This window comes from Takifugu flavidus, chromosome 1, assembly GCF_003711565.1.
Source record: "Takifugu flavidus isolate HTHZ2018 chromosome 1, ASM371156v2, whole genome shotgun sequence".
Taxonomy (NCBI): domain Eukaryota; kingdom Metazoa; phylum Chordata; class Actinopteri; order Tetraodontiformes; family Tetraodontidae; genus Takifugu; species Takifugu flavidus.
Window position 1 is genome coordinate 1,937,192 of NC_079520.1, and position 21,140 is coordinate 1,958,331.

At 49.9% G+C, this 21,140-nt stretch overlaps 3 protein-coding genes across 5 annotated transcripts; 1 reads left to right on the top strand and 2 right to left on the bottom strand.

Moving 5' to 3' along the window:
* Nucleotides 1-3,648: 3,648 nt before the first annotated feature.
* Nucleotides 3,649-7,136, bottom strand: mstnb (myostatin b). Of its 2 annotated transcripts, XM_057043173.1 has the most exons (4): nucleotides 6,193-7,136; nucleotides 5,591-5,961; nucleotides 4,903-5,092; nucleotides 3,649-4,251 (listed from the first exon to the last, which is right to left on the bottom strand). In XM_057043173.1, the coding sequence occupies exons 1-4, from the start codon at nucleotides 6,569-6,571 to the stop codon at nucleotides 4,241-4,243; spliced, it is 951 nt and encodes a 316-aa protein (XP_056899153.1). In that variant the 5' UTR covers nucleotides 6,572-7,136; the 3' UTR covers nucleotides 3,649-4,240. The 2 variants fall into 2 exon arrangements, with proteins under 2 accessions (XP_056899153.1, XP_056899143.1); XM_057043163.1 differs by having other exon boundaries at nucleotides 3,649-5,092; nucleotides 6,193-7,106.
* Nucleotides 7,137-7,646: 510 nt separating this feature from the next.
* On the top strand, nucleotides 7,647-10,106 carry LOC130531255 (small membrane A-kinase anchor protein-like). Its single transcript, XM_057043183.1, has 2 exons — nucleotides 7,647-8,087; nucleotides 8,776-10,106. The coding sequence occupies exon 2, from the start codon at nucleotides 8,941-8,943 to the stop codon at nucleotides 9,205-9,207; it is 267 nt and encodes an 88-aa protein (XP_056899163.1). The 5' UTR covers nucleotides 7,647-8,087; nucleotides 8,776-8,940; the 3' UTR covers nucleotides 9,208-10,106.
* Nucleotides 10,107-11,082: 976 nt separating this feature from the next.
* Nucleotides 11,083-19,669, bottom strand: hibch (3-hydroxyisobutyryl-CoA hydrolase). Of its 2 annotated transcripts, none has more exons than XM_057043561.1 (14): nucleotides 19,525-19,669; nucleotides 19,226-19,268; nucleotides 18,873-19,004; nucleotides 18,589-18,673; nucleotides 18,311-18,391; nucleotides 18,172-18,224; nucleotides 14,941-15,019; nucleotides 12,808-12,953; nucleotides 12,486-12,572; nucleotides 12,356-12,414; nucleotides 12,185-12,266; nucleotides 11,884-12,003; nucleotides 11,633-11,666; nucleotides 11,083-11,559 (listed from the first exon to the last, which is right to left on the bottom strand). In XM_057043561.1, exons 1-14 carry the CDS (start codon nucleotides 19,554-19,556, stop codon nucleotides 11,444-11,446), a joined length of 1,149 nt encoding a protein of 382 aa, XP_056899541.1. In that variant the 5' UTR covers nucleotides 19,557-19,669; the 3' UTR covers nucleotides 11,083-11,443. The 2 variants fall into 2 exon arrangements, with proteins under 2 accessions (XP_056899541.1, XP_056899542.1); XM_057043562.1 differs by having other exon boundaries at nucleotides 19,430-19,579.
* Nucleotides 19,670-21,140: the final 1,471 nt, after the last annotated feature.

Sequence of the window (21,140 nt, forward strand, 5' to 3'; positions counted from 1 at the left end):
AAACCGTAGAAAGAAGGACGTTTGTGCCGCCATTTCAAAATGTCCAGCAATTCATACAACAAGCAAGTTGGGATGGTAATCTGAACAGTTCCTAGGAAGTAAAATTGTTGCTAGAAATGCAGAAATGCAGATTTCCTCCCATAATCGGTGTAAAAGCTTTGTGCCACCCAACAGGAGGAGTTTGCCAACATCTACGGTCTGAGGTTTCCCTGATTTAGACAGCTTTAGATCAACTGGATTCCCATTTCTGAATCCCTCTAATGCCACAGGAGAAGGTGAAGCCAGTCTTCCTGGAAACCCTGTACTGGCTTTACATCGACTAGAAAACACACACGCTCCATTACGGGTGATCTTTCCAGGACTCGTTTGTCCCACCTCCTTGCTACATGCTCTCAGATCGGATCACTGGACCCCAACACCTTTGTCCCAGGAGGACGTTATTAGGCGTCTCACACCCGTTAACCATCAAAGTTGTGGTTATTCTGCCGATAATTGGCGCCGCCGGGCTCCGCTAACGGGCCTCGGGCGCACGCTAATGTGATGGGTGCTAACTCCCCGCAGGATTTACTGCCCCCGAACGTTCAGTCTCACGGGCGGAGGCCGTCCACAGCAGGGCCATCGAGCCTGCTCCTTGGTTCCTCATCACCTGCCAGCACTAAAGAGCAGAAAAAACAAGTGAAATATCATGTAAATAACACTGAAAATGATTAAAAACTTGGCTAACCGTATCTGCATTCATGCTGTTTGGGCTAAATCAGCAAAGAAAAGGACGCTGCGCAGCATAAAACATTATTTCTGGGATGTCAGAGTCCATCCAGGCCTCTTGACACATACCTGATAACTAGTCTACATCCGTCTGCGTAAAGAGGCGTCTCATGGGAGACAGGAGGTTTCCATAATCTGCCCTCTCGCTCTCCTCAGAGGAACATCTATTCCTCCTCGCTGTCAGCCCTCCGTCCCCGTCCTTCCCCCGTCCCGGACCCTCGACGCTCCGAAGCCACATTTTATCGTTCCGTCCCTCACAAACAAACGCTGACCTTTCGGGAATTTTGTAAACATGTCTGGAGCGAACGGCGAGTTTGTCCCGTCTCCAAACTTCCAGTAGCTTTAGAAAGTCATTAATCATGCGATAGCTTCCCAGAGGCGGCTGTCAGTTTTGGAACAGGAATAGCGATTCCTCGGCCCTAAGCTAAAAAGCAAGTGGAGCGCAGACGGAAAGGATAAATCACTCAATAAGTGACGACAGGCAACATTCAGCAGCTGGCCCTCTGGCCCTTATCATGTCCCGGACTGCTTGATTTTATTACTTTTCATTGCTTTCTGCCGACCCAAGAGGGATATTTACTGAGAATCTGTCAATCTGGCTTGAATACAACGTCTATTTTATACTCTAGACTTCAAATTACTTTATAACCACCAACCAAAAGTTTTCACCCCGTCCTGCACATGATGGAAACGGGCTCATTCGCAGCGTTCCGAGCGGCTGAGCGCCAGATTTCAAACCCACCGGCGTAAAATCGGGTCGTTCCCCGTTGATGCGGAGAGAGTCCTCGCTGGCGTTGAAGGTTCGAAATGTCGGTTAGAAAACGCACGTTTCGCCAACGCCGGCAGGAACGCCGCTCGTTGTTCCTGCGTCGTGGTGACGGAGCAGCCTAGCGCGCTCGCCTCAGCCTCAGCGGGGCGACCCGGGCCGTCATCGCTCTCGTTGTTGTTGTTGTTGTGGAGGATGTTTACCACGGAGCGATCTGTCAGCACAAACACTTCTCCAGATGTGGGAGCTGCACATCTGTTAAACCATACAGATGTTCTTTCTTTCTGTTTTTTTTGCCTACATGTCACGGATGCTTTTTTTCCCCTCCACTTGTCGTCCATGACCCTGTAACGCGTCCAGGACAGGGCATCCCCCACTTCGCTCCAGATGCTGGAAAACTCGTACAAAAGCTTTAGTCAGACGCAGATTTTCTGTTTCTGTGGAGAGTCTTATATAAAAGCTCATTTATTAACTGGTAAACAGAGTCAGAGCATCTGAAATCCTTCATTTAGCCTTTAGCTTCGCGGCTAATCTGGCAGAACCGTAGTTCAGGCCAAGGTGACACCTTGTAACATAGAAGAAGGATTCAAAAAGCACACTTAAGCACACTCTGCTGCTTAATTGAGTCTCTAATTAAGCAGCAGAATAGCAAAACGGCAGCAAAATGAAGCCAGCGTCACCAAATGCTCCTGACCAGCTGCCTGTCTGCGCTTCTCAAACCTCAGATGGGATTTTTGGTGACCCTGTGCTCCGTGACGGGCTCGTTCACTCTGACCCCGAGGAAGGGGGTCAAGCTCCACGTGTGAGTAAAGGGCAAATCCTACATATCTGCTTTAGAGGTCAAAAAATTGGATGGATCTGTCATATATAAAAAGAGAGAACAATAAGAATCGAATACTACACAGATAATTAATTGATAAATATCTGAAGAGGAAAACAGGTTCCAGCCGTTCAGATTCTATTAGTTTTACACAACATGAATGCCGTCCAATAACGGGCTCTCCAGCTGCTTGGACTACTCCTTTACCCCCGAACATCCTTCTTCCCGTTCTCACTCTCACTTCGTCACCTGTCAGAGGCGGAATGTCTTTGGCAAATCCAGGCCTCAGGGGTGCCTCTGCACAGATGCGCCGATGCAAAACGCTTCTCCCGTTCGCGAGGTGTCTCGAAGCAAGCGCGCAGCGGCCGGAGCGGAGCGGCGCGGCGCGGAGCGATCCGTGCGCCACTTGGCCTCCAGCTGTCGGCCTCTGGCCTCTTCTCATCCACTCCAGTTCGCCCAGTTGCTGTAAAAGAGGCTGGAGGTCGTACCAGCAGTTCCATGCGTACCTTTACATTTAAATGTAGGGTCGCCGTCTTTACAGAGTGGAAAACTAGCGCTGGTAAAGTCCGGTTCCTCCGCCTGACTGACGTTTATAAAGGCGGCCTGGGAGCTGTATATTTTTGTGCTGTTTAATTGCTAATTTCTGCAGCCATGAGTCACGATGTGGAGGGTTTAACTGCGGATGGAAACAGCACACTCGCAGGGATGATGTTACATGTCGTCGTTGCGCCGCGACGCCGCTAAATCTGCATATAAATGATCCCGCGGAAATTTCACCTCCTTCCCAAGATGGAAAAGGAGAGCGAGTCCGGCTCTTCCTGAGGCCGATCTTCGTGGCAGTTGTCCAGCTCTCAGCGGGAAAGGAAGTGGCTCTCGGGGGCCGCGTTCCCTTCGCCCCCTCTGCCGGGCGGAAGTCAGGCCTCGGGTCGCGCCGTCAGAGCGCGCCAAGGTTCACGTCCTCTCATTAGACTGCAATACTTCCAACATCCCATCGCTGCGAGGGGAAAAAGGCAAAGTCAGGGAATTGGAGTTGTGAGGGTTTTTTTTGTGAATTATGCTTCAACTTTCTTGGTTTTAACCCGCAGATTCTGTGGGAAGATGCGGTTTTTGTGCTACTGCTGCTGATTCTTCCAGCACCTTCGACCTCATTTGCATGAGACTGAGATGCACACACACACACACACACACACACACCGACGAGCTTTGAGCTTGAGGAAAATCCTGCGTCCGGGGTTGAACATCCTGTTTGATCCTGACACAGAAACCAAAACGTCCCAAAGAAACAGGCCTCAACAGACAAGCTTGAAACTTTATTTGTTGAAACAAGTGTATAGAGTTGCTGTATTACAACTGTATCTTGCAAGATTGTAGATTAGAAAGGCAACTCCTAGTGGAAATAAGTATACAATACACATTAGCAAACATATCAAAATCAGTTTTTACAACTTTTGTAGCCACCAATCCTCTCTATTGGTGCGCCATAGTGCAAACTGCGTCATTTGTAAGACAGAGTCAAAGCGTGATCTCAACATTCTCAACAATCCGTCCCCTCCGTCTTAGACATGGTTGTAGGCTGTGCCTTCAGTTCAAGTCCTTCTGTCCATTAATGTGAGTTTACAATCAGAATAATTCAAGTGTGTCGGGCAGGTCAGGCGGTGTAGCTGGACAGTGATGAGGGACGGAGCTTCTGCGTGGGCGAAGACGCTGCTGCTTCAACCCCGGTGGAACTTTTTTGGCCGCGCTCTCCGGATCAATAAAGAAAAGGCTGGCTTTTATAGTACTGGTTTTAAGGATTTACGGCATCTTTCCATCGGTTCCTGCGGACCTGTGTGTACTAAAACGTGTTGTACCAGTGTGGAATACCACCTCTGAAGAGTCTTCACCTCTGTTTAACCAAGCCCTTTAAGAAAAAGAATAAAGTCCATGAGGATTCCTGGTTTCGCTCTTGCAAACTGGTGCTCATAAAGACGCATTAGCGTAAGATGTGTGTTAGCTTGTGTGTCAGCTACGAGTGGAGCGGAGTACGATACATCTGCTGGCGTTATAAATGGACGCTGCATCGAGACGGAAAAGGCTTCTTTTTTAATGATCGTTTCTTTTTTCTCTGTTTGCTCTGAAAGTCCAGCGTGTGTGTGCGCGTGTGTGTGTGTGAGAGAGAGAGAGAGAGAGACATTGAGTCTTTAATTGCAGGAAGGAAAGTGAGAGCTACGGCAGCTGATAAGGTGTTGCCCTGCAGGAAGGTCGGACTGGTTTGAGGCCTCTACTCTGGTTCTATTGCACCGTGTCGCTGCAGGAAGGAGTAAAAAAAGCGCTGGAACTGGTAGATCATCAAAAAGTCTGACACTAGAAGGCCCCCCGACTTAAAGACATCCACAACGGTCCACCACCATGGAGGGGATCTTTCCGTAGATGATCTGCTGTTCTTGGTTGAAGTAGAGCATGTTGATGGGCGACATCTTGGTGGGGGTACAGCAAGGGCCCGCGGTCCCTCTGGGGTTGGCCTTGTTCACCAGGTGGGTGTGCGGGTATTTCTGCAAGTGCATGTACTCACACTCCCCGGAGCAATAGTTGGCCTTGTAGCGCTTTGGGGCTATAATCCAGTCCCAGCCAAAGTCTTCAAAGTCCACCGTGAGCGGGTAGCGGCAGCAACGGGACTCTGGAGAGTTCTCGTCGCAGTCCAGTCCCAGGTCTCTGCGGACGCGCCTGGGCCCCTCCGAGATCTTCACCTCCATGAAAGGTTGCTGAAGCGACAGAATGCATGTGAGCGAGGACGCTGACCGGGCAAACACAGCCTGATAATATTATGAAAGTCTTGCAGAAGTTAGATTACGGCTGATTAAGCACCAGCACGCATGTGTGTGTGTGTGTGTGTGTGTGTGTGTGTGCAGCCAATTACTCTGATTTGCACAGTCATACAGAATACTGTAAGGAATGTGCAGCAGGTGAACGTTTATATAATCCAGCCATCAGATTCGGGGTTGTTGCTGACCGGGCAGCTGTCCAAATCCAGATGTTTGCCCACATGTGATCGGGGTTGATTAAGTGCTTTGCAAAAGTCTAGATTCTCTGCAGCGGCAGTGAAAAGCAGGAATGTTTAACCACCTGCGGACCTTTCAAAGCTTCTCGGCCCCCTGAAGGCGAAAACAATGGCGCGCGGGGAGCTTGTTTTCGTGCGTGCGCAACTGAAAGGTCTCACCTAAAGTTTCATGCTAAGGAAAGGAAGAAGCGGTTGCGCTCACCAGGCCTTCCTCTCCGGGCTGCGTGGAGGTCACGGCCAAGTCTTTTCCTCTCGAGTCGAACGCGTTAATCTCGATGCCCCAGTTGGTCTCCGGCTGCCGCAGCCACACGCTCAGCACTTGCTTGACGTCGATGCTCTGCCAGGAGCTCGCCCCGGCCTTCACGTCCAGCTTCAGGGAGCGGATGCGGATGTGCCGGTTCCCGTCCGTGACCGGCATCAGGCGGGAGATTTGCAGGAACACGGTGGTGGCCTCGGCCGCCGGGCGCAGATGCACCCAGAGCTGCGCGCGGACCAGCCGGCTGACTTGAAACTTTTGAGTGAAGGAGAAATGGCAGCATTTGGGCTCCCCGTTCAGTTGGACGACGGACGCGGCTGGAGAGAGAAGAGAACGAACGCGCGCGTTAATAGTGTCACAAATGAGTCGGCGAGGAGCCTTTTACATACACGACATAGTATTACGCGTCGCTATCAGTTGCTGTCTGACGTTTTAATTTACTATTTTAGTTCTAAAACTAACATTTCCCGCCGTCAGCGCGCGTAAAGCGCTTTTGGAGACTTTAGCGCACCGTTGCTGGCGCGCGCCACGGCGAGGTAAACACTCACGTTCAGTGGCCATCATCATGATGGTCTCCGTGATGGCGTGCTCGTCGTCCTCCTCCGTGACCACGTCCCTGTTGTCATCGCCCAGCACGTCGTACTGGTCGAGGAGCTGCTGCAGCGGCGGCGCTTTGGGCAGGAGCTGCTTCACCGTGTCCCGGCTGATGTTCGGAGCCTCTTTCATCCGCAGCTTGCTCAGAATCTGAGACTTGATGGCGTTTAATCGCATGGTTTTGATGTGCTGTCGGACGTCGCAGGTGACGCACTGCTCCGTGTCCTCTGGGCTGCCGACGGGCGGCTGCTGGTGCGTCTCTTGGCCACTCAACACCACCAAACTCAAAGAAATCATCAGGCTAAAATGCAGCATGCTCGGAGACAGTTGCATTGTCTCCTGAAGACGTGGAAATGCGTTCTATAAAAAGTATATCCCTTGGCGTGTTCTGGTTCTGACGCGCAGCCTGGGCTGGGTTTGGATTAATGTCCCACACTGAGAGGCATCATGCTTTATTAGCGCGCACCTTTTTATACTCCAACTTTAGTCGCTTTTGTGTCGTCAAAAACCATGATTGGCTGGACAGACAACAATGAATTTAAACCGACTGACAGGGAAGTTTTTTTCCTTGTCAACCCATACAGGGACGGAGAGCGCGAGCATGTGCTGAACGCGTCCCCAGATGGATAAATTAACCGCGCTTACGGTGATTGCGCAACGAGCATCTTGCGTGTCGCGTTAAGATGAAGTTCGAGTAGTGTGACCCAGTTTGGGTCATTCTGACTTTATTAAAGTCTGTCAACGAAGTCAACATGAAACTGGTGCATTTGCAGGTGTTTCGAAGATGTCGATCAAGGATTGTTTGTAAATGGGGAGAGCTCATTTACCACGTCGTAGAATCTTATTCAATCACTAAAACGAAACTAAAAGTTTAAATATTTGACTCGATTCTATCATTTTGTTTCTTCAATGCTTTTGAATTTTTAACCTATCTCTGGTGAAAAAAGTAAACACATCGTTTTTAAAATATGTGATAAAAAAGTGATGGTAGCGGTTTGTGAATAAATGGCGCCATCTCGTGGCGTAATTTATATTACCATGTTATTACTTTATATTACGTAATTTATATATATTATATTACTCACCCACCAAACAGAAAAACTTTTCATTTTTCCATACTGTTACTGAGCTTTTTGAATTTCCGGTTGGAATTCGTTTAATAATAATTGCCTTTGAATATCATTACCCTCAAGAGATTTATTGGTGCGTATCTGTTAACTTCACAGACATCTTCTCGATTGGTAATTTCATTAGTCACTTGTAGTTGACCATTAGTCACTGTTACATTATACCTAAAGTTTCTAAAAATCTCTAAATGCCTCTTTAATTCCTAAACTCGTTTTAACTGCAGTACCAGATGCGTCCACACGATGGCGCCGTTTCACCACTGTCGGGGTCGAGCGCCGCTGCGGCTCCGTCGCCGCCACGCAGCGTCGCTCCTTCTGAAGTCAATCCAGATTTCGGATTTCCTCCCAGCCGATGAGCTTCAGTTGGTGCTGACCGACGTGAAAGAAGCACGCAGAAACCATCTGCTCTTTCGGCGCTGGGTTTTCTCTCCTAATCAGAGATTATTCAGAAATCTGGAACACTCCCATCCTGCAGTAGACTAACGCAGTAACTTGGAGGATCGGTTTTCCCTCTCTTCTTTTGTGTTTAGTTGGGTTTTTCTTTTACGCACATATCACTGGAATGTCAAGTTCAGATCGGTTGGATGTCGTCTGAAGAGCGCCGCCGCAGATGATGTCGGGATTATAATTTACTTGAACGACCTTGGGTTTTATTTTCTGTCCCCGGGTTTTGGCTGTCTGGAATGGGCAGGAGGCTGACGTCTCCCCACACTCTGGTAAAAGTAAGTACCGCTCTGGAGGAGCACGTTTTGGATGTCATGTGTGTCTCTGAGCCTCAGACCAGGCTCCCCATTGTGTTGTGTTCGAGTAAATTATCCCACTTTAATCTTAATCCCATGTTTGTCTGCCAGACACCGGATGCTCTTTTCCTGTTTTGTTAGAACCATTTAAGCACATTATCATATCAGATGCAGCAGAGACTGACTGTGAGTGCTCTGGTTTGTATTCTAACGTTGCTGCTGCTGCTGCTGCTCACACGCACGCTCCCCGTTCTGCATTAATCATTCAGGAGCCAGCGTGTTGGAGCAGCTTTCTGAACGGAGCACATGTTCCCCGAGGCCCCCAGAAACAGAGCTGTCAGGGCGAATCACGCTCGGTTAGTGGAACAGATGGGAAACAAGGCCTTACAAACAGCGGCGCGGCATCGGCGCGCGCCCGCCACGCAGACACGCTTCCGTGTCGTGCACTGCTGCACGGGCCGGGGGATTGAGTCATAACTCACGGGGAGGTTAAGGACAGGGAGGGGTCGGGAATGAGTAACGTTTGAAACCCCTGCAGAGGCGAGGCCGTGACCCCGCGCACGGGGTCAAGCCCGCGGCGTCAAGATCGCCTTCACTCCGTTTTTCTTTTGCCTCCAGCTGGTTATTTGTCACCTGGACTTAACCTGTCCTCTTTCCCGTCCCCCTGCAGCCGAGGACGAGCTGAGGTCCAGCCGTGGCCATGGAGCGGGTCTGACAGGGCAGCGCGGGGGTGCGCCCCCTCGCCGGTCACCTTCTCAGCACCAAACCCGACACGCGCTCGGGGATGTGAGCTCACAACCTGCAGCACTGCTTCCTAACTTGCACCCTCTGGAGGATGGGCTGTGTTAAATCCAAGAAGAGCGGCGCCGCGGCCCTGAATGCGAACTCTGCGGAGCGTGCGGGAGGCAGAGCCAAGGGCGAGAGAGCCCGCCTGGTTCACCCGGAGGAGGACCCAGCGGACGGCCCCCCCCAGGCCGACCCGGTGCTGCTGGAGTACGCCCAGAAGCTCTCCGAGGAGATCGTGGTGCGGGCCGTGCAGCAGTGGGTGGAGGTGGACCGGCGCTACTGCGACATCCCCTACATCGAATGCGACGTCCCCTGAGGAGCGTCCCCGGGCCCGGGACACGGCTCGAGCGCAGTGAAACTCTCCAACTCTTTATTCGGGTTCTGACCCACTTTCCGGATTGGGATTATACTTGGATCGGGTCTAAACGCAGCCTGATCCTGATTCGCTGCAGCGCCGTTGACTGGAGATCGTGTCCCCCGGCCCTTATTTGTCCCGTCATCTGATCGGTGCAGGGGCGCGCACGGGCGCGCACGGATGCCTCCTGTAGCCGAGACCGTCTCCTCTTCCGGAGGACGTTATTAATCGGTGCCATCAGGTGGAGAAGACCTCGCTGGCATGGTCTCAAGGCTTCCTCAGCTCCGCTCATCTCGGTGCGCCATCGGCCCTGAGGGGCGGAAATGTGACGCAGTTCCGGTTTGGACTTGTCCAAGAACTGGACGGAAGCTCAGAGAATCCGAGACCCTTCCAAAATGTTTGAGGCCTTAATAATCCGCAGCACAAATATGCAAACATGGACGAGGTGGGGCTCCAGGGTTCTGTTCCTCGGGCCCAAATGGTGCGGGACTACTGGTGTCACTGGGATGTACCCAGAATTCCAGCTGTGGTCCAGCTGAGAAGCCATATCAAAGCGCCTCCTCCTGTAACATCAGTGACTCTGGTGATGAGGAGACATTTCCAAAGTCTCAGACTGTCCTCGCCTGAGATCAGATCCCAATAAACCTTCCTGAACTCTAAACTGGTCCCAGTCTGTCCGGATCCGTCAGCATATTTCAGCTGCTTGTTGTGTCCCGTGGGTCCGTTGCGTCTCACGGGGACGTCGGATGGTTGTCATAGAAACGAGACGGGGCGGGCTCGATTAAGATAAAATCGGGTTTCGTGTTATGTGGAAAAGGGCTCAAATATGGAACTTCTACAAATTAAACTTGACAATTTTACGTCGTTTGGAGGAGTTCGTATTTTTCCATCAGAGTTTTATGTTTGATAAATTTGCAGGATATTGGAAATTCGTCTCCGTGTGAAGGTTTGTTTTTTTTAGGTCACATTCGAGACTTGAGATCGACCAGAAACCTTATTTTGCTCTGGAAAATGACCGTGGACGAACACACACACCGACGAACACACACCTACGAACACACACCGACGAACACACACACCGACGAACACACACTGACGACACACACCGACGAACACACACACACCTACGAACACACCACCTACGAACACACACCGACGAACACACACACCGACGAACACACACCGACGAACACACACCGACGAACACACACCGACGAACACACACACCGCGAACACACACACCGACGAACACACCACGAACACACACACGACCGACGAACACACACACTACGACCCACCGACGAACACACACACCTACGAACACAACACCGACGAACACACACCGACGAACACACACCGACGAACACACACAGACGAACACACACCTACGAACACACACCTACGAACACACAGCTACGAACACACACCTACGAACCACACCTACGAACACACAGCTACACACAGCTACGAACACACACTACGAACACACACCTACGAACACACACCGACGAACACACACCTACGAAACACACCGACGAACACACACCTACGAACACACACCGACGAACACACACCTACGAACACACACCTACGAACACACACCTACGAACACACACACCTACGAACACCAGCTACGAACACACACCTACGAACACACACCTACGAACACACACCGACGAACACACACCTACGACACACACCTACGAACACACAGCTACGAACACACACCTACGAACACACACCTACGAACACACACCGACGAACACACACTACGAACACAACAGCACGAACACACACCGACGAACACACCGACGAACACACACCGTAACACTCAGCTACGTCAGCAGCTCCACTTTATTGCAGCGTCCAACTGAACCTGCGTCTCAGAAAACACACAACCATCGATTTCAGGAGGCGACGTCACTTCAGACGCGCCGATAAAACAACAGCGGCACCTTTTCCCTTCGGATTAATTCTAAAAATACAGACCCGCCTGAAACGTGCTCGCAGTCGCCCCACGTGCCTCCGGCGCCGCCGCCGCCGCCTGTGCGGCTGCAGCCTCTCCAGGTGTGACACAGTTTGCTCCTGTTTCTATTCTAGGTGTGAAGATGAATCATCTGGGCAGCTGGGGGCCGAACACTGACTCGACTCCTCTGTCCTCTCCAAGGCTCGGCGGTGCGTTTTTGGAGGTGGGACTTTAGAACGTCAGGTCTTTGTGGCCCAGGGAGGAGAAGCTCTGCTCCACCATCTGATGGGACACTTCCTCCAGCGTGGGGGGGTTCCACTTGGGACTCTGGTCCTTGTCTATCAACACTGTGGAAGATAAGCAGGTGGAAAAGCTGTTAGATGACTTTAGGTTGAGGAGTGGAGCCATTTTATTACTCACCGGCTCGAACGCCCTCGTAGAAATCACAGCCCCTCTGCAGGAACCAGAGGAAAACACCATGAGAAGACGACCTTTTCCACGTCTCCTTAAAGGTTACGTGGTTTTCTAGGACCAAAACTGCTCGTCCTACTCTGCCTTTCACAGTTTAGCCACCGCGCTACACGTGTTAGCATGCACTCTTAGTCCTGAGCTGTAAACATGGAGTCGGCAGCGGTTTGGCTCCGAGTTCTTGTTTTTATTCGTGTGTTTACCATGCACGCCTGGCTCAGCCGATACTCCATCACCAACACTTCGGACAGGCTCAGAGTTGCTCCGGCCTGAAGCTGCCTGAAGGTGATCTTCATGGACGTGGGGGACATCTTGGACAGTGTCTGGGAAATAAAGGTGAAACATGGGTACAAATGTGTCAAATACGGGAGTGGACCGTGACGTTGAGCCCTTCTTAACCCTGCAGCACAATCATTGTGAGGAGGAGGGGCTTAATCTGATGTTGGACGGGGTGGGCGGAGCCAGCAATGAATCTCATTAAAATGAATCTCATTCTGCTCAGACCTCCGCTTGTTTCTTGGCAAACGACGAGTCGTCGGCCTTCAGGTTCTGCACGATGCCCTCTACGCTGCTGGAGCTGAACAGCCTGCGGGGGGGGGGGGGGGGCATGAAAACGCACCATGTTATTACTGGAGACACTGGAGCCCAAACGCCCCGCATCAGTTATGGACCTACCTGTTGATGTCTGACAGGTGTTTCTCCAAGACAAACGGCTTCTCCGAGTCCAGAGAGCTCTGCAGACAGACGGGAGGTTGGAACGGGACGCTGACAAGCAGTGAGGGGAGCAACACCTGAAGGTTCAGACCTGGTTCTGGTACGACTGCAGAACGTTAGAGACGTCTTCAGCGGACGGAGACTTCAGGTCCACCAGCTCCTTCTCCAGGTCTGGGATCTGTGGGAGTCATCACATTCAGAGATTGGTGATGAAACCAGAGACTCTGGGCTGGTTCAGATAAAGAACCGGGCGTCATCGGCTCCTAATCCTTCTGTTCCACGTGACCCGCGACCTGATCCAGCACCGTGTGGTTGATGAAAAATCTCCAGCTCCCACGTCATCAGCGGGTTCTTAAAGACCCCAGCTGGAATTAAACCCAGCGGTTAACATCACTTCTTTAAAGCCAACGTACGTGCTTGGACTCCACAAAGTGTGTGGCGACGCCGACCCGCTGCACGTCACGTCCTTTCAGACGGAAGCCCGTCAAGGCCAGAAAGAGTCCCAGCTTCCCCTGCAGCCTTGGCAGAAAATAGCCGCCTCCCACATCAGGAAAAAGACCTGCCAAGAACATAAACACGTCAATTATCAAACAAATTTTATCATCATTTTGGTTTCTCCTTAAAACAATTGGGGAAAAAAAGAACAGACTCCAGATGAAAGTTCCATTAGCATCCAGGCTAATGGTGATTAGCACAGCAGCTAACACAGATCTGTGTTTCCCAACGCTTCAGTTTCATTCCGGTGATTAGACAGTGAGGGAAAAATGAGATTCCGTTGGACACAGTTGGATTTCTGACATCTTTACAGCCTTTGTGTGGGACGTGGGGGAAGGGGGGGGGGATTAGGGCGGCTGACCTGATTTACAGCTGAAGATGTAATATCATAAATGTGGCAGCTTATGGCTGTTGTTCAGTATGCTAGCAGGGTCGGGTTTAATCTGTTAATCTGACCACAGGAGGAGTTAACCTTAACGTGACAGCGCAAGTGTGTGGATACGTGTCTGTTTGGGGGGGGGGGGGGGGGTAGGGTAAAGGTTTAAAACACACAATACAGCCGCAGTGTTCTGCTGGGAAACAAGCTAAAGGCTAACGTGTTAGCACGTCCCTCCAGACCTTCTGCCGTATCGTACAAATGTCACGTTTACTGAACGTTACAGCTGGAAAATGTCAATGTTACGTCACAACTGAAGTCATCTGGCTGTTCCTTGAATATTCGGATAATTTACATGACGTTAATCTCCAGATGAGCCCCCCCCCCCCCCCCCCCCCCCCCCACACACACACACACACACACTCCTCTTTGACCCTTATTTCAAGAGCAAAAGCTGCCATTTGGTGGTCTTTGAGGTGGGGGTAGAGACAGGATGCCATTAATAAATTACAGGGAGGGTTGTGTGGGGGGGGCGGGGGAATCCCTGATCACGTGATGAAGGGAAGGACAAACAGCTCGCACCTTTTCCATCTGAGCAGCAGGAGATTAACCAGCTGTGGAAAAACATGATGAAACACTTCAGGATGTCCTCTGGAATAACTCTGGCTTCACCCTCATACATCAACGCGCCAGCTCTCATCGCTCCTCACAACTTCCTGTCTTCTGCAGCAGCCGATTCCTTTCAGAGCAGTGAGACTAAACTGGTCGTACTGGTCATACTGGACATCTGCTGCCAGGATCAGAACGATTAAAACATGACGGTAACCAGGCTGAACATGAGGGTCAATAAATATCCTCCTGCTGAGTTTTTATTAGCGCACATCTGCAGGAGGAGAAGAGACTAACAAGATTCTCTTCCTGTCACAACAAACAAACAATCGATAGGCTTGCATAATTAACCGGTCCGGAGCTCTGATAATCAACCTGAGCGAGGACGAGCTGCTCGGTCCACGTCAGCTGTGACTCCTCAGTCGTTCCAGACTCTTATTAATCTCTCCGGAGCCTCAGGAGGAGGCCATCTGCTCCCCTGAAGTCAATTAGCTAAAGAGCAAACGATAGCTTAGCGCTGTGGCGCGAGGCCAATTACAGTAGAGGAAGCAGCCCCGAAACCCTTAAATGCTGGATGGGGCGTGCACGTGTGGTGGAGCCGAGCGGCCATTTTGTCCAGTGGATGTGGAGCCCTTTAAAACACACACATCCCTCATCTGCTGCCGGATGACTGCTTTTATTTACCGTCCTCCCTGAAGCTACAACACGAGAGTTCCTGTGGGAAAGTTGCGGCCGAGCTTCAGATAAACGTGCACGTGCCCTCGCGGGCGTGCGCGAGCACTTATTCTGACATTATCGGCATCTCCTTCGCGCTCCGCAGGGCTGGAATTAAGGGAATTTTCCTGACTTCACCTCAGGACTCAGCTGTCCTGGTGTCTCCGTGCGCTGCCATTTCACACTGGGTCGTCACGTGCACGGGCTGTGACAAGGCTGTAACGAGGCCAGCAACACGCATCCCTGCTCCTACATAATTTATGGTCTGGAAGATCCACCCTGGCTGAACTGGGCCGGCCACAGTCGCCCCCAGCCCTCTACTGACGGAACAATAACAGCTGGAAGGTCTCACCGATGGCGGTCTCCGGCATGGCGAACAGCGTCTTCTCCGTGGCCACTCGGAACCTCCCGTGCACCGACAGGCCCACGCCCTGCAGACGGGGGGGGGGGGGGGGGAATCAGGACTTTAGCTCTGGGGAGGGAAGTCAAGGTGAGAAAACTGATGGGGGAAATTGTCTGTCTATCACTGCTGCAGAGGTGTGTGTGTGTGTGTGTGTGTCCTCCAGCAGTGACAGAGGCCACATGTTGTCAAGCACCTCTTTACATATGTAGGATTGAGTTACCATGGCAACACCATCACCATCCTATATGAGTAAAAGTGCGAGTGCACGCTGACGGGGGAGCGCGCACCACAAACGCCGCTGAACTCAGAAACAGATTTGTTCTTACTCCTAAAATCCGAGGAGGGCGTCGCCACGGTAACGCTCTTTAAAACCCTCCACATGTTGAATGAGAAGCAGACAAACGCTGCTATTGATCAGCGGCGCCGTGATGTCATCGCGCCGTCCCCGGGGGGAGATTTATTACCCTGTTCTGTGAGACGTGAGCGACTGACCTGAGATTTACTCCTTTTAATCAGACATCTGCCCTCATATATTCTGGGGAACGGGTCAGACCGCTCGCCGCTGCACCCAAATCTCCCACAATGCACCTGGGTGAAAGTTGGGCCTGTCCCACAACCGGGAGAGGCTCAACAACGGCCCACTGAACAGTTTGAAACATGTTTCCTGCTGTACATTCGGAGCGCTTCAGAGGTGAGTTTTGAGCTCCTCTCGTCCTGGTCTATTAATAGCCGCAGGATGAGTCACGTAAACCCAAGACAAACGAACCTTTTACACGTTTCCTCCAAAGTGCAGAAACAAAGTCAGCAGCAGAAAAGGTGGAAGATTTCCAACCAAACTGTTTAAACAACCCTCCGGCTGACGTGTCTCTCGCCATAAAAGTAGCGGAACGCAGCGGCGGCTCGTCGGACGCCGTATAAGAACACGTCTCCTGCTCCTCGGGTAAACAATGGAAATGTGAGACGAGTGTTCGCGGCGCAGGAAATTTACAGCCCAGAGGCTTCGGCGCCGCGCAAAGTCCTCCGATGTTTGTGTTACTGCGGGAAAGCCAAATATTGACACAGCGGCAGGTTGTGCAGAGCCGGGACGTTCGTCTCCGGTTCCACCACAAACACGTCCACGACTTTACAGACGTGTAGAAGCACACGTAGAAGCTAGCTGAGCCTCTTATGACCTCCATAAAGGATCTCTATGGCCTCCATAAAGGATCTCTATGACCTCCATGAAGGATCTCTATGGCCTCCATAAAGGATCTCTATGAGCTCCATAAAGGATCTCTATGACCTCCATGAAGGATCTCTACGACCTCTGCAGGCTAACGGCTCCTCATATTATCCAAGCATCATTTTCAGGTGTTCACCAACACAGCTTTGCCTTTATAGGTCCTGCCCCTCCTGCCCCTGCTGCCCCTCCTGCCCCTGCTGCCCCTCCTGCCCCTGCTGCCCCTCCTGCCCCTCCTGCCCCCGAGCGGCTGCAGTCCTGCCTGGGACGTGTTTGGGTGGCATTAATCCCCCTGCAGGTTCCCAGACCTGGTTCCCTGCTGTTCCAGTCTGGCTCCTGCTGGTTGGTGTTCCCTTCTGGAATATTCATTCATCCAACAGTGTTTATTCATTGTCGACTCAAGGCAAAAGCAGCTTTCCCAGAATCCAACTGCAAGGACGTGCGCGTGAGGGATGCAAACAGCCACAAGCTGTCGTCGTGCCTTCTTTGACCTGCTGACATCACAACCTTGCTCCCTGGAGGTTCTTCATCACCAGCTCCAGCAGAAATGTTCTGACGAGGGAGGGTTGATCCTGGAGCAGGGGACCCACTTTTCCATATATAGAACTAGTCTGTTTTCTCACACACACACACACACACGCACGCACACACACACACAGATCACCCTGAGGATGGTTTATATCAACGTTCCTGTCCTCCAGCAGCAGCTGGGTGTCCACACACACACACACACACACACACACACACACACACACACACACACACACACACACACACACACACACACACACACACACACACCAGCGCAATAACAGTTAAATATTTGCAAATTCAGGTTTTAATGGTTTCAAAATGGGACGCTAACTGGAAGTGACCACAGCAGACAGACAGTGTTGCACACATCAGACCACAGCACTTAGCCCTTCCCTGTGTTTCCATTAGCACGCATCTTCTTTTTTTTTTCCTGTTTTGTTCTGACAAATGATCGCGTCCGCCTGTCGGGTGGGTGGTGTCCTGACCAACACAGCCTGAACCAACAATGGAACATCCTCACCAGCAAGAGGCTGTTTTGGTTCACAGCTTCTAGGATTCAGCCCCTTTGGACACTCAGAGCGGAGGTTATTGGTCTTTCAACTCTTCCTACCATCAACTCGATTTGAATAAGTCTCTGACAGGACGATTGTGGAGCATCTGTGTGGCCTCCAACAGGTCTACAGCAGAACCCCGGTCAGGACCAACATTCTGACCCACCTCCAGGAGGAGAAGGGCTGAAAACCGCATCATCGGAAATTAAGTTTGAAAAACTCTAATTGTCAACATCTGGATGCGACAAAATGCCGACGGTCTCTTCACCTCACAATGACACCCCGAAAAATAACCTTCCCAGATAATCCCTCCCCTAAGCAGAGCACAGAAACACCAACCAGCAACAGATTTCTACAGCTGCAAACAGCTTCTGCACATACCAGAGTGGAGGAGTGGGAGGCTGGATGGGGTAAAATCCCTGTCAAGGTCATGTAAAGCTAACACAACAGAATGCATTAAAAACCCACAGTTGCTGTCTGAAAACCAGAGTCACAAAGCAATAATGAATTAAGGACCTTTGCAATAAAAGCGGTTCAAATCAAGGCCGCTTGAAAACAATAATAATTGCGGCGTCATGCTGATTGAATTACCGGGCGAAATAAAACCAGGAGTGGAAAACAGAGGAAGCAGCAGCAGCAGCAGCTTTGTCATTTTATGTTGCTTCCTTTGCCCCTGGCAACAATACGCGCGTCACTACTGACCCCTGCAGGACAACATGCGCATTGCATGATGCACCCACAGGGGTCACATTTAGAGTGAAACGTTAGAGTTGCCACAAAGCTGGTTATTGGTGTAAAAATTCTCATTAATCATTTATTAAAAATCCTTAAAAGTATGTGCTTTTAATGGCTTCCATACGTAATAAATATACTCACTCCTCCCATTGTTATTCCATCAATTAGGGCTATATAGGGTTTTTTGTAGGCTCCTGAAAAAAAAAGAAGAAAAAAAATGAAGCCAACTTGGTAAAAACAGATGATGGTAGAAGCAGAAAAGGTTTGGATATTTTAATACCGATTGCGTTGTTGAGGATGTATTCCTCACGGAAAAAATCCTCCGAGAGAGCGTCTCCTGCTTTCCCTGCTTCTGTTACCGCTAGAAGGAAAAACACAACGGCGACTAAAGAGGACGGCGTCACACATTTTATAGAAAATGTGGAGCAGCTTTTCTCAACGTGTGCGTGCGGAGCGATCGTTGCTGCGTGGCTTAGATGCATTTTAGAGAGCAGCGCATCCACAGGGGGGAGCAGACAGGACAGAAGCTACACCGCTGAACGGGTGGAGGTTGCTCACCTCTGATGTCTCCACCAGCACAAAAGGCTTTCCCTCCCGCTCCTCTGATTATCACAATAGCAGCTTCTTGGTCATCTTCCCATTTCTAAAAGAAAATAATAAGAAATTTGAAAGAACTCACTATCTGAATGAACTCATTACATTAATGTACCAAAACCTGATGATGCTTTAAACAAAATAGACTTTGGGTCCATTGATTTCACACTTAGCAAGAATATAATGCACTTATAAGTTACTCTATTCACTGATAGAATTTTTTTTGTTTAAGCTGGATGTTCTGGTACCTTGAGCTGAGGGTAGATTTGACGGGTCATGTTCAGAGTCAGGGCATTTAGGAATTTCGGTCTGTTTAGGGTGATCACACCCGCACAACCCACTTTCTCCAGAAGAACTTCTGGTTCTGCCCGACTTGACATCTGAGTTCAAATAAAGACAACAGAACAGTTAGACTGAAGAAGAAAGTTAATAAACTTGGGTCGTGACATTTGCCTCCACGCACGAAATGAAAATGTTCAGCTAAAAAAACAAAATCAGAAAGAACACAGTAGAAAAGAACCCAAGATGTAAACATTTTAATGAACAAACTCATGTTTGTCAGACCTTTCAATAAGACCCACAGACGATAGCATTTGCTCACCATGTGGGAGTGAATTCGTTGCAGCCTGCAGAGAGAGCTCAGTCTGGGGGAAGAGCAAAGCAGAAAAGTGCAACAGGTCTGGAAGCAATTCGCTGATATTATATATATATATATATACATCCCCTGTCACAACCTAATCACATGTCATGCATTTACACCATTGCTAGCATCCATGTAGCGCACTTAAAGCAGAGTTTTTCCTACCACGTCTGACAAATAACAGGATGCTGAATAAAGACATCACCGTTGGGCTGTTGGGGTATTAAAGTCGTTACAACACCCCGACTGTCTCCACGTACCTGTACTTCGGCGTTAAAACTATAAAAGACATGATTCTGGCTGACTTTCACCCAGATCTTTGCCTGCTCTGGAGAGACAGTTCTGGGTTGCAGGACGTTTGCGCCTACTTCCTGGATGGGAGGCAAGGTTCTCTGTGATTGGCCAGTGGCCGTGACGTCATCAAGGCGTAGGCACCACAGAGGAAGAGTCTGTGCCTGTTGCATTCCCGCGACACTGCCACCTAGCGCTTATATTAGGTAATTTCACTCAAATCTGTGAATATTAGATATTAAACCGTAAGATATTAAACTAAAATAAAATCATATGCATATTGATTAAAACTGAAAAACTATAATGTGTATAATCCACTCACACTGCCTGTGCCTTGTATTTGTTAAGTGTCAATGGTTAATTTTGCATGGAGTTTTGTTTCTAAACTTTTTTTAATGTGTATGAAGTTTTGTTATGTTCTGTTGCTGTGACTACTGCATTTACACTCAGAGGATAATAAAACTTTATCTTATCTTACGGTAAGTGCTGGATCTTTACTGTTATTATGCCTCTTAAGTAATAGAGCTGGTACATGATCCAGCAATTTTTATAGCCATGAAGTGCACTATTGACAAGGCTGAATATCAAAATAGGACTTTGTTGGGCAGTTCTACTGAAAATTTAACACAAAAACATGAAAGCAAGCACGTTCAGATAGGAAGCACAAATGAAAACATATTGGTAATTTGTCCCAGTGCTTTTATTTATTTAAATTCTGATTCTGGTAAGAAAACCATAACATTTAAAATTGCATTTAAAGCCAGGGATTTCATGTGAAGAAGATGTTACAAGTCTTCTACATCTAATCAGAGTCGCTGCTGCAGGAGCTGCTGGAGGACTAAAGCGAGAGAGAAAAAAAGACACAACACAACAAATTACAAACCAGGCTTTTGTTAGAGACATAGTCAAATATAAAACACACAAACCAAAAAATTACAAGAGAAACTGGATTCTGAGCAGGCAGCCCATCTTATCTGAGGAACATTTTCTTACCTTGTGACTATTTTTCCCTTTCTTGTGACAATGGGCATGTTTGTGACCAAGCTTATGCTTGTGCTTCTTGTGTCCATGCCCGTGTCCATGGCCCTGGCCACAGCAAGGACCCTGCTAATGCCCATGTCCATGCCTGTGTCCATGCCCATGTCCATATCCATGCCTGTGTCCATGCCCATGTCCATATCCATGCCCATGTCCATGTCCGTGGTCATGACCATGCCCGTGTCCATGTCCGTGTCCATATCCATGCCCGTGTCCATGCCCGTGTCCATGTCCGTGCTCGTGACCATGCCCGTGCCCATGGCCCTGGCCACAGCCAGGACCCTGTGGCCACCCATGCATTGGAGGGGGGCAGGTTGCTGGAGGAGCAGCTCCTGGAGGATACGCAGGGTATCCTGCACCTGGCGGCTGGTTTGGATAACCTGGATATTGGTTTCCTGAACAGAGAGAGGAAAGAGAGATCAAGGCGTCCATAATTTGACACATGCACTCATTTTTTTTGTTGACAAAAGTGTTTCCTTTGTACCTTGGTTGTGGCCGTACATTCTGACAGAGTCTGGAAATGTGAAGAACATTTGATTAGATGATA